This window comes from Oncorhynchus kisutch, linkage group LG5 (assembly GCF_002021735.2).
Source record: "Oncorhynchus kisutch isolate 150728-3 linkage group LG5, Okis_V2, whole genome shotgun sequence".
Classification (NCBI taxonomy): Eukaryota; Metazoa; Chordata; class Actinopteri; order Salmoniformes; family Salmonidae; genus Oncorhynchus; species Oncorhynchus kisutch.
This window is the reverse complement of record NC_034178.2, coordinates 34,372,683-34,384,794: the sequence shown is the minus strand read 5'-3', so window position 1 is coordinate 34,384,794 and position 12,112 is coordinate 34,372,683. Positions and strand designations below refer to the sequence as shown.

Below are 12,112 nucleotides of genomic sequence, written 5' to 3'. Positions count from 1 at the left end.
TGCGGAAAGATTCATTTGTCTCCCAGTGTCTGTTGGAAAGCAGACTGAATCAGGTTTCCCTCTAGGGTTTTGCCTGTGCTTAGCTCGATTTTGTAAATTTTTATCCTAAAAACCCCCCTAGTCTTTAATGATTACAAGCATACCCATAACATGATGCAGCCACCACTATGCTTGAAAATATGGAGAGTGGTACTCAGTGATGTGTTGTGTTGGATTTGACATAAAAGTCTATGTTTTTGCTATATTCTTTCCAGTTGACTTTAATGCCTTATTGCAGAAAGGGTGCATGTTTTGAAATATTTGTATTGTGGAGTAACTACAATGTTGTTGATCCAGCCTCATTTTTCTCCTATAACAGCCATTAACCTGTTTAAAGTCACCAATAGCCTCATGGTGAATTCCCTGAGCATTTTCCTTCCTCTCCAGCAACTGAGTTAGGAAGGACGCCTGTGTAATGAATAACTTCACCATGCTCAAACAGATATTCAATATCTGGTTTACCAATATGTGCCCTTCTTTGAGAGGCATTGGAAAACCTCCCTGACCTTTGTGGTTGAATCTGTTTGAAATTCACTGATCGACTGAGGGACCTTACAGATAATTGCATGTGTGGGGTACAGAGATGAGGTAGTCAAAAATCATGTTAAACACTATTATTGCACACAGAGTGAGTCCAAGCAACTTATTATTTGACATGTTAAGCACCTTTTTACTCCTCTTCTGATTTAGGCTTGCCATAACAGAGGGATGAATTCTTAATGACTCAAGACATTTCAGCTTTAATTTTGCATTGATCTTTTTTGCACTAACGTTTTGACTCATCACATATGCTGCTGCTACTCTTTATTATGTGTTAGTGTATTCATAGTTATATGTACATATCTACCTCAATTACCTCGTACCCCTACTCTTTACTGGTACCCCGTGTATATAGCCAAGTTATCATTTCTCATTGTGTTTATTATTACCTTTATAATTACTTGTTTTACTTTTCTATTATTTCTCTATTTTCATTCTCTTTGCATTGTTGGAAAGGACCCGTGAGCATTTCACTGTTAGTCTACACCTGTTGTTTATGAAGCATATGACAAATAACATAATGCACTACTACTCGATCAATCAACTTTCTGAGGACACCACTGTTGTAGGCCTGATAACCAACAACAATGACAGCCTATAGAGAGGAGGAATGAGCCCTGGCAGTGTAGTGCCAGGACAACTACCCCTCTCTCAACTCTCTGCAAAACCAAGAAGCTGATTGTGGACTACAGGAACATAACCTGTACTGTATAATCTGTCTGGAAAGAATGGGATGCGTGGGACAATGCAGAGCCTGAAGTGGAACTGAATTGATGTATAAAAAGGGCCTCCAGCAGGTGGATGTCTAATCTAATAGTTTGCTGATGTTTGATTAGAAGTGCCAGAAGTATACTATAACTGCCAGATTGCAAGTGTTGTGCTCAGACTTTTCCGCCACGTCTTTTTTTTCTTCCCACAGGAGTTATTTGAAAATCTCCCAAAAGATGACAGTTAGTAAGGAATTAGACATTGTTTTATGCACGGCAAGGATCTCTTTATTTGCTATAATTAGAGCCGCTTAATAATTCTGTTCTTTTAAAGCTCTGTTTGTAGCCATAGGAGTCAGATTGGAAAGCTATTACCTTGGTCAATTATCCTTAAAAGCAACGGGTGAAAGCTTTGCTGAGTGTCCTTAGGCATGGACCATATAAAATGTTACAATTCATTTGTTTATGACATGGTTGGCGTATTTGTCCTTTTCATTATTACCCTCGTCATCATTCTTATCATCATTAGGATGCAATCAGTTTCTCTTGGTTGCACACACTGACAATGGATATTCATCACCATATACTATATCAAACCGTCAAAGCGGGAGCCAAAAATAGCCCAGAGGATCCTGGCATATCAATATACAGTACCTGCTATATGTAAATAGACTGTGGGAGATGTAAATGAATAGTGTGAGAGCTCTGCCATTTGGCTGCATGCCTGTCATTGTGCAGGCCTGTGAGCTCCATCATTTTTCTGTTTGATACAAACATGCTTATCTGGTTGAACATAATCAGCTTTACTGAGCTGAGGGATGGCACTGTCCACTTTGATTCCACTTCTTAAATTCAACATCCACTCAATGTAGAGCGTAAGCCGGCCATAAAACAGCTAATCTAAAGCCTAGACGTTTATGACAGACTGTGGGAAGACTTGACTGCTATTGGGCCTGACCAATGTTGAATTAATTAGTGATGCATACCTGTACAATGACATTTATATGATATGAAGTACTGCGTTGTTGTCATTGAATCAATGGGGCAGATGTAGCATCTACTTTGTTAGATTGAACCATTCTGAGACCAGGTATTGTGAAGCGATATCTGTATTACATTGACAGATAGTCTTAATCAGAGAGTTTCTCATTGATTTACCTTATATTGAATAGGATTCACTAACAGGGTCCAGTACTTATAGGGTCCAGTACATGTGGCCCCTCTCCAGAGCATGTATCACTCTCCCTTGTGTGTAATGGAAAGTGAATACCTTCCCTTGCTCTCAGGCTAGTAGTGACTTACATCGGTGAACTGTTGACTCCTACAGCCAACATTTCTGTTGCCCAAGGGTCAGAAACAAACAGCTTCTAATTATACTCTTCCACTGCAGTAGCCATGGAGGGGTGACACTTGTAGGTTAACTCCATCTTAGGAAGGATTGGATGCATAAGTGTGTGTGTGTGTGTGTGTGATATTAGATCAGTGTGACTGGAGCCTGTTCCACTAAAATGTAGTATGTTAACCCAATGCAGATTGGTCGTGTAAAAGATGCTATTGGGGGTCAAATCTGCCTTCAGTAACAACTCTTGGTCTGTGCGTTTCCTACGTTCCTTGTTCCTGTAATACAGAATAATGTTCAAAATTAGAACCACTTTCATTCCCTGTTGATTGCATGTGAGGAATCCAGTTCAAACTAGTCCATACAATGCTGGAAGCCTCTATTATTCATCCTTATCTTAATCACATAGTGAGGGATGATGTGTACTGGATGCAGAAACATTTCACCTCAAGGTTTACAGCAGTTCAATGATTCTACAGGCCATCAAATGTCCTGTAAGTGCTATGATGAGTTTGGATGGGAACATTCATCCTCTCTCCCATTATAGATGTTGAAGAGGCGTAGGTAATGATTGCCCAACTCACATAATTTACCAGACGCGCGCGCGCGTGTGTGTGTGTGAAAAGCTATCCTTGTCAGCTAATGTTCACAAATACTGAGAAATAACCCTGTGATCATCCGTTGCCATAGTCACCCAGACTGGAGCACTGTGGTGATGCCACAAGGCCATTGATGCCATTGTGATGTCACAGGTTTTGTGACAAACATGTTTTTTCAAGTAATAAAGCAATCTTTCAAACCATTAGTCTCTGTTCATGAGTTGACTGTTGCAGACATGCTTGGGGACAACTAGAGAAAGAAACATAACTTCAACATTTGCTTTCATTGTTCAAACAAATTACAGACTGTCTAAGAATGACTGCAGTGGATAGCAGTGAGGACTTCAAGCAGAATGTGGCTATTGTAATCGACCCAGGATCAGGCTCCATCAAAGCTGGCTTCTCTGGAGATGAGAAGCCCCATAAAGTTCTGAGGTCAGTGGTTGGATTGTCCAAAAAGGACCAAACTGAATGTTATTTTGGAAACAACATTCCCTGCAAGGACTCAGATGATCTCATTCTCAAGAGGCCCATCACCAGTGGAATGATAAGTGACTGGGATTCCCTGGAGAAGCTGTGGAGCCATGTGCTCTATGAGGAGCTCCAAGTCTGCCCTGAAGAGCATGGCATCCTGATGACTGACCCAGCCTTCTCTCCCATCTCCAACAGAGAGAAGACAGCTGAACTCCTGTTTGAAGGGTTTGGGGCCCCAGCGATGTATGTTGGTTACCAGCCTGTGCTGTCCATGTATTCTTATGGACTGGTTACTGGTCTAGTGGTGGACTCTGGGGCTGGCTGCACCTCTGTCTCTCCAGTGTGCAATGGCTACTGCTTACCACATGCCACATTTCACATGGACCTGGCTGGAAAGGGTGTGTCTGACTATCTGAGCAAACTACTGGCCGACGTTGGACATGGGAGTGCTCTCCAGCAAAAGTCCTCTGTGCAAGAGATGAAGAAGCAGAGTTGCTACGTCTCCCAGCTGAGTTCTGAGGACAAAGGAACACCTCTGGACTATCAACTCCCCGATGGCACCACCATTACCCTGTGCGACGAGCGCTTCCGTGGCCCTGAGATCCTATTCTGTCCATCTGACGCAGGAATGTTGCAGCCCGGAGTTCACATCCTGGCCATGAACAGCCTGCAGAAGTGCGCCCCCGAGTGGCAGACGGCCTTGATGGCCAACGTGGCCCTGTGTGGCGGCTCCTCGATGTTCAGCGGTTTCCCGGAGCGGCTCCAGGCAGAGATGGAGAAACTGGCCCCGAGGGACTCCATAATCGGGATGCTATCTGGGGCACACAGGGAGTTTGCCTCCTGGGTGGGGGGCTCCATCATCACCTGCCTCAGCAGCTTCCAGCCCATGTGGGTGAAGGGGCAGGAGTACCAGGAGGAGGGCTCCAGTGTGGTGCGCAATAAATGCTATTAGAACTCAGACCTTCAGAATTTGTACTGTAGGCCTATAGTATGCAATGATTCTGGAATACATGAAAGTGAAAAATAAATTGGATATTGATTTAAAAATATTCCAGGCTTGTTTTTTTATTGTATGCTTTAGTGCACTGGTAAAATGGGCCATTCAATGCCTTATCGTTTGTTAATTCGATGTTTTCTCCAATATTAATTAAACATCACTGTCATCTGAGTTGAAAGTTCCAGAAAGATGCATCATGCAGTATGACGTTTTTCTTGTATGAAAAGGGAGATTCATTGTCTTCATTGGATCTACTATGATGTCTTGTTGAATTAACATCTTTCCTTCTCTTGCAACATGGGAATGCACTTATATAAAAAATGTTCTATTATGCTTCATCTGTAATCAGCATGGAAATGGAGACCCTAGGGGGTTTGGTTAAGTAGCAAAATGTTAGAGGTTTACTTAATTTTCAACAACAATCCAATGCCTTGGGGAAACAGCGTATTTCTTTCTGTGCATTGAAGTTTAGACAAGGCTGGCGATCACACTATAAGATCCAACTATGCATAGTGGGGACAGGTATAGTATAGAACTTAAAATTGTATGTATATATATATGTATGTATATATATATGTATATATATATATATATATATATATATATATATATATATATATATATATATATATACAGTAACCTGCATTCGACCTTTAACCCAGCTAGGTGCTCCTCTGATGTGGATCTCCACTACAGTGGAACAAGATTAAGCCTGACACCACCACTGACATCCCCTCAGTCCCAGTTTGCACACATGAGCGACAGGGGAGCCTATTCTAATCAGCAGCCCAGAGCCTACAGGGTCTTTGATTTGCCTTTAACAGCTCTTTTCAACACGACTTCTGTTAGTTATTTGGCTTTGAGTTGGCTGCATGCGAGGTGACTGTAGAGGTTGGTACTGTAGAGAGTATGAGTTAGTGGAGGCTCCTCAGAGGAGGAAGGGAACGACCATCCTACTCAGTGAATTTCAGAAAACCGATACTAAATATAAACACGTCAACAAATAACTGATTAAAACCCAATGTTTTATAGTGAAGGTCTACATTATCCTCAACAGCACTCTCTGGGTAGCACCATGGTGTAGCCGGAGGACATCTATTCTCCATCCTCCCCTATGTATATTGACTTCAATACATAACCTAGGAGGCTCATAGTTCTCACCCCCTTCCATAGACTTACACAGTAATTATGACAACGTCCTATCAGATTTCTTGCAGAATTAACTGACATATTGTCCACCCAATCAAAGGATCAGAGGATGAATTTAGTACTGAAAGCATAGCTAGCCCTGCAGGGCATAACATGTGGGGAGTAGTTGACTCAAAGACAAAGAAAGACAAGAGTTTAACAGTTTTCAACAAATTAATTTATTCAAAAAATAAGGAGAAGCAGCAGAGAGAGAGAGCGAGAGAGAGAGCTAGCTATATTTTGTTGTATATTTTTTAACTTTGACTTACTTAGCTAGCTAATGCAGCTAACTACTCAGAGAATAATGTTAGCTAGCTGGCTAAGGCTATCCAACACTGGAACCAAAGATTTTTTATAACTAACCCAAGACAGACCACAGTCTGTCATTTCCAATGGGAACAAATTAGTCATAGTGGGCAGAACAAGCAAGGAGAGGGGCAGAGCCAGTTAAGAGCTAGCGTTCTAGCATGTATTTGCATATTTCCATCAGGGAATGCCTACTCTGTGAAGTAAGAGTTTGCATTAAGTCAATTCACCCTTGCACTCCTTCTAAACAACACTTTAAAAAATGTTTTTGGCAAAGGATAAAATCTACAAAACGTATTCCACTGTTCATAACAGATTCTAGTTTTGGGCACAGAAAACTGTATTGAAATCAAATGTTTCATTGATGAGAAAATGTGCAAAATGTCATCCAAAATTGATCTCGCTCCATCTTCTCCCGCTGCCTTCCACTGGGCGTCCTCTCATCATAATATTTGGTAGTGAGTGGAAACGCCAACCGGATGCTTCACTTATACATCCGGTGAAATATCTGGCTTATCATTCTATCTGTGCTGGAACTCTTCCAAGTTACGTTAAGCTTTCGGTTATATTAATTTATTGCCACAGGGGCCGGCCAGAGTAACTGCAAAACTGCTTGATGTACATTGTAGTGCGTGATTGTAGCGGGTTTATTAGCACGTTAGTTAAAAATCAAATCAAATCAAATTGTATTTGTCACATACAAATGGTTAGCAGATGTTAATGTGAGGGTAGCAAAATGCTTGTGCTTCTAGTTCCGATAGTGCAGTAATATCTAACAAATATTCTAACAAATTGACAGCAACTACATTATACACACAAATGTAAAGGGGTGGAATAATAATATGTACATATAAATATATGGATGAGCAAGATGCAATACATGGTTCTAGTAGCTATGATGACTATGATGATGTACACTGTGTTTCATTTAGCAGTTATGGTATGAAGGTTTGGCTTGGAGAAGTTACATTGATATTACATTGAATAGAATATGAATGACAGTCATCTAATATGATGTAATAGAAATAATTGTAAAAATCATCCTCCTTCTCTTTAACAACACCGACGGCCACTGTTCTAAATAGATGCCTGAAGATTTCAGACTGCTAAAATTATTAATCATAAATGTTGATTGTCAAGCAATTATAGAGTTTTACTTTCTGTGTACTTGTATTATTAACTATAATACATGCACAGAGCATGAATGACACTGAAAGTGAGGTAGTCCTACATTTAATATCAATTAAGATATCGACCCAATATGACCCTTGAGGCACCACACTAAATGCTTGTGGCACAGGACACTTATTGTAGTTGTGCAGTAACTATTGATTCCATATATATAGTGCATTCAGAAAATATTCAGACCCCTTGACTTTTTCCACATTTTATTATGTTACAGCCTTATTCTAAAATAGATTTGTAATTTTAGATTTGTAAATTTTTCACAAAAAAAAACGTTTTTGCTTTGTCACCATAATGACAAAGTATTCTGACAATTTAGTATTCTGACAATTTACATAGTATTTTGTTCAAGCAACGATTACAGCCTCGAGGCTTCTTGGGTATGACGCTACAAGCTTGGCACACCTGTATTTGGGAAGTTTCACTCATTCTTTACTGAAGATATTGGAAGGTGAACCTTCGCCCCAGTCTGAGGTCCTGAGCACTCTGGAGCAGGTTTTCATACAGAATCTCTGTTTACTTTGCTCCATTCATCTTTTCCTCAATCCTGACTAGTCTCCCAGTCCCTGCCACTGAAAAACATCCCCACATCATGATGCTGCCACCACCATGCTTCATCATAGGGATGGTGCCAAGTTTTCTCCAGATGTGACGCTTGGCATTCAGGCCAAAAAGTTCCACCTTGGTTTCATCAGACCAGAAAATCTTGTTTCTCATGGTCTGAGAGTCCTTTAGGTACCTTTTGGCAAACTCCAAGTGGGCTGTCATGTGTCTTTTAATGAGGAGTGGCTTCCATCTGGCCACTCTACCATAAATGCCTGATTGGTGGAGTGCTGCAGAGATATTTACTTAGGTAAATAAGGTATTTCTGGTTTTTGTTTTTAATAAATTAGCAAAAAAATTCAAAACGTAACAAAATGTGGAAAAAGTCAAGGGAATTAATACTTTCTGAACGCACTGTATATATGCAAATTGCGTGGGTTCATTAATTTGCCACACCCATTAGGTTCATATCAGATTAACTCGCTGTAATTCGCTCCTCTATGCCCCACCACTCGTGTGTGTTCCATCCTCTTCATTGTGCGTAACCTACTGTATGTAGCCTATTCCGCCCCTCGTTCCCTCACGGAGCTGAACTCGACGCGAGAGGCACAACATGTGGTAAAAAAGAGCGCTGGAATTTATTTGCATTGTTTTAGAAATAAGTACTTCGTTCAAAGCTAAGTAGAAAGGTCGTTATATTTGCAGTAACAATCACGAGAACAGTCGAGTGGAAAAAGTCATTGGATTCAACGTTCATTGAGACATTTGCTGATAAGGTAAGTTCTCGCAATTTGAGTTCTCTAGGCTATCACAAAGAGTTGAGCTCACTAATTAATTTTCACTTTGGTTTGTTTGGGAAACTTAGGCCCTTCCCTTAAGCGATGTTTTTTTTTCTCAAACGCATTAAATGTTTAACATAATCATAATCAGGTTAATTGTGCCGTTTAATGTCAAGTATATAATGCTTGCATATTTTACCGATAAAGTGGTGGAGAACGATGCACCAGAATTTACGCATTATGATAGACTAGACTGATCGAAACTTCGCAGTCAAATAGATTTCCCCTTTCCATGCTCGCTATTAAGCCTACTGTAAACGAAGCACACGAGACTGCACGTGAACAACCTAGTGAAGCATATCCTGAGGTAGTATCCTATAATTTGGTAAATCTAAAGGGTACAGTTATTTCGTCGATACATCTCTGTTGAAGAAAGTTATATAATAGCCTATATTTCAAACACCATCGCACCGAACCGGTTTCCAAGACGAATTGAATCAAATGTAACATTTGAGTGAGAATTGAGCTATTCAAGTATTTTTTTAAGAGATTGACTTTTGAGTTGCTCAACTTGTGATGTTGGACTGTGCGTGCCAACAAGTTGATAGTAGCCTAAATAATCGTGTAGCCTATTCGCATACCCGTTTTTCTGCATTCATATTTTCATTAATCTCATCTGCAACAGCATGTTTTGCATGACATTGGCTATTTAATATAAAACGGGGAATCAGTGATGCTGATGCATGCTAATCAAACGATAGGGCAGCGTTCAACACCCCTGTAACAGTTTAATCAACAAGTTCAAGTTTGTTAAGCCACTTACTGGTAATATATAGCATATTTATATAGTATATTTTACTATTTTCTATAGGAAAGTCAAGTGAGCACATTTTACCCCTGGTGAGAAGAACTGAGAAGCTGATGGAAAGGATGTGCAGTTTCAAGCAGTCATCCCAATGACGCTGGCACTTTCTTTTTATACCATTACAGTGCCAGATTAGTTTTTTTTAAAACTCCTACACTCAGTCATGCTATTAATTTGTATTACTTGTATTGTATATAATGCTTGACTATTTCTGCCAGTGGATATAGTAATATATCAGTAATACTTTTTTTTCAATGATAATAACAACAATAAATACCAATAAAAATCAATATAGTAATGGACTAACATACATTGACACATTTTCTTTGTCCTCATCTATTTTTTTGTTTGTTGACAGATCCCATAACCACTGACATTATCATATTCTTAGAGAAGCAAGTGAAGGGTTTTGTATAATTTCATCCAGTAGTGTTCACAAGCCAAAACGGTCTTGAAAATTGTGAACAATTGTATGACATGTTATCAATTCAAATTCGTACAATTTTTACGAATTTGTAAGTTCCTAATATCACATTCAATCTCGTTAATGTATGTCCAACTCAATAGTAAACCTAATAAGCCCCACAATCTATTGCTGCAATCTTGTGAGGTAGCTAATGGGGATGTGAGAAACTGAATAGATTAGTTTTTTTATTTTATTGCAGCTGGTGAAACACTGTGGCGTGACACATTAACACCAGTGTACAATGATCTGGGTTTGAAAGGACTGTATAGCTGGTTTTGTGAATGGCACCTGTGTGTGTGTGTGTGTGTGTGTGTGTGTGTGGCGTCAGTATGCATGTGTGAGTGTGTGGGTAGAGTCCAGTGTGTGAGCAAGAGAGTTACTGTAAAAAAAAATGTAAATGCAGGTAGTCCGGGTAGCCATTTGTTTAGCTATTTATCAGTATTGTTTAGCAGTCTTATGGCTTGGGGTAGAAGCTGTTCCTGACTTGGTGCACTGATACTGCCTGCTATGTCATGAGTGTCTGGAGTCTTTGACCGTCAGATGCCTTGCAGTTGCCAAATCTTTTCAGCTTCCTGAGTGGGAAGAGGTGCTGTCGTGCCCTCTTCACAACTGTGTGGGTGTTAGTGGACCATGTTAATTTCTTAGTGATGTGAATACAGAGGAACTTGAAGCTCTCGACCCACTCCACTACAGCCCCATTGATGTGGATGGGGGAGTGCTCAGCCCCATCCACCAAAGTGCTCCTGTCAGAGAGACTCAGATTCAGGACTTCTCTTTGATCGGTTTTATTATGGCAGTTCAATAGTGCTTAGCGATTAACCAAAATGTCTGTTATTCTTTATAATTAAAAAGAAAGTCATTGACCAACATCGGTTCAAATATTTTAATTCCATTTAGGTCTGTTTTTTTTCTGTGAACTTAATGTGCAGCTTCTCTAGATAAATCAGATCAAGCCTGAACTGTGCGATGTAGTAGGGAGTTGTCGTTTCCAACAGGCCAATATTCAATATATTTACAGTTATAGTTTATAGTTTAGCGCAGAAAATGTGGTAATTAACTACAATGACGATAATCTATTACACGCCTACTTGTCCGGTATGTGTGGAGCAGACGTGGAGAATGAGAGAAGCGACAGAAGACACGGATCGAGAGGGATAGAGACTAGTTGCTTTGCAAGGTATTTCTACCGGGAAATACATGATCTACCGTGCCTTGCAAAAGTATTCATTCCCCTTGGCATTTTTCCTATTTTGTTGCATTACAACTTGTAATTTAAATGGATTTTTATTTGGATTTCATGTAATGGACATACACAACATTGTCCAAATTGGTGATGTGAAATGAAAAAATAACTTGTTTTAAAAAATTTAAAACGGAAAAGTGGTGCGTGCATATGTGTTCACACCTTTGCTATGAAGCCCCTAAATAAGATCTGGTGCAACCAATTACCTTCAGAAGTCACATAATTAGTTAAATAAAGTCCACCTGTGTGCAATCTAAGTGTCACATGATCTGTCACATGATCTCAGTATATAAACACATGTTCTGAAAGGCCCCAGAGTCTGCAACACCACTAAGCAAAAGACCAAAGAGCTCTCCAAACAGGTCAGGGACAAAGTTGGGGTGAGGTACAGATCAGGGTTGGTTTATAAAAAAATATCTGAAATTTTGAACATCCCACGGAGAACCATTAAATCCATTATTAAAAAAATATAAAGAATATGGCACCACAACAAACCTGCCAAGAGTGGGCCGCCCACCAAAACTCACGGACCAGGCAGGAGTGCATTAATCAGAGAGGTAACAAAGAGACCAAAGACAACCCTGAAGGAGCTGCAAAGCTCAAAAGCGGAGATTGGAGTATTTGTCCATTGGACCACTTCAAGCCGTACACTCCACAGAGCTGGGCTTTACGGAAGAGTGGGCAGAAAAAAAGCCATTGCTTAAAGAAAAAAATAAGCAAATACGTTTAGTGTTCGCCAAAAGGCATGCAAGGGACTTTTCAAACATATTGAAGAAGGTACTCTGCTCAGATGAGACAAAAATGTTGCTTTTTGGCCATTAAGGAAAACGCTATGTTTGGTG

At 40.1% G+C, this 12,112-nt stretch overlaps 2 protein-coding genes across 3 annotated transcripts in view; both read left to right on the top strand.

Annotated features, from left to right (window-relative positions):
- Positions 1-3,540: 3,540 nt before the first annotated feature.
- Positions 3,541-4,650, top strand: LOC109891521 (actin-3-like). Its single transcript, XM_020484076.2, has one exon. It carries the CDS (start codon positions 3,541-3,543, stop codon positions 4,648-4,650), a length of 1,110 nt encoding a protein of 369 aa, XP_020339665.1.
- A 3,799-nt stretch (positions 4,651-8,449) lies between these two features.
- LOC109890940 (caM kinase-like vesicle-associated protein) overlaps positions 8,450-12,112 on the top strand; it is an 88,690-nt gene continuing 85,027 nt past the window's right edge. For both annotated transcript variants that reach the window (XM_020483107.2, XM_031824923.1), the window contains exon 1: positions 8,450-8,693. The gene's annotated coding sequence lies outside the window, so the exon portion shown is untranslated. The remainder of the gene's footprint in view (positions 8,694-12,112) is intronic.

Bases quoted from the DNA above. Each gene is read 5' to 3' on its own strand.
- LOC109891521 (XM_020484076.2), top strand. From the start codon at position 3,541: ATGACTGCAGTGGATAGCAGTGAGGACTTCAAGCAGAATGTGGCTATT.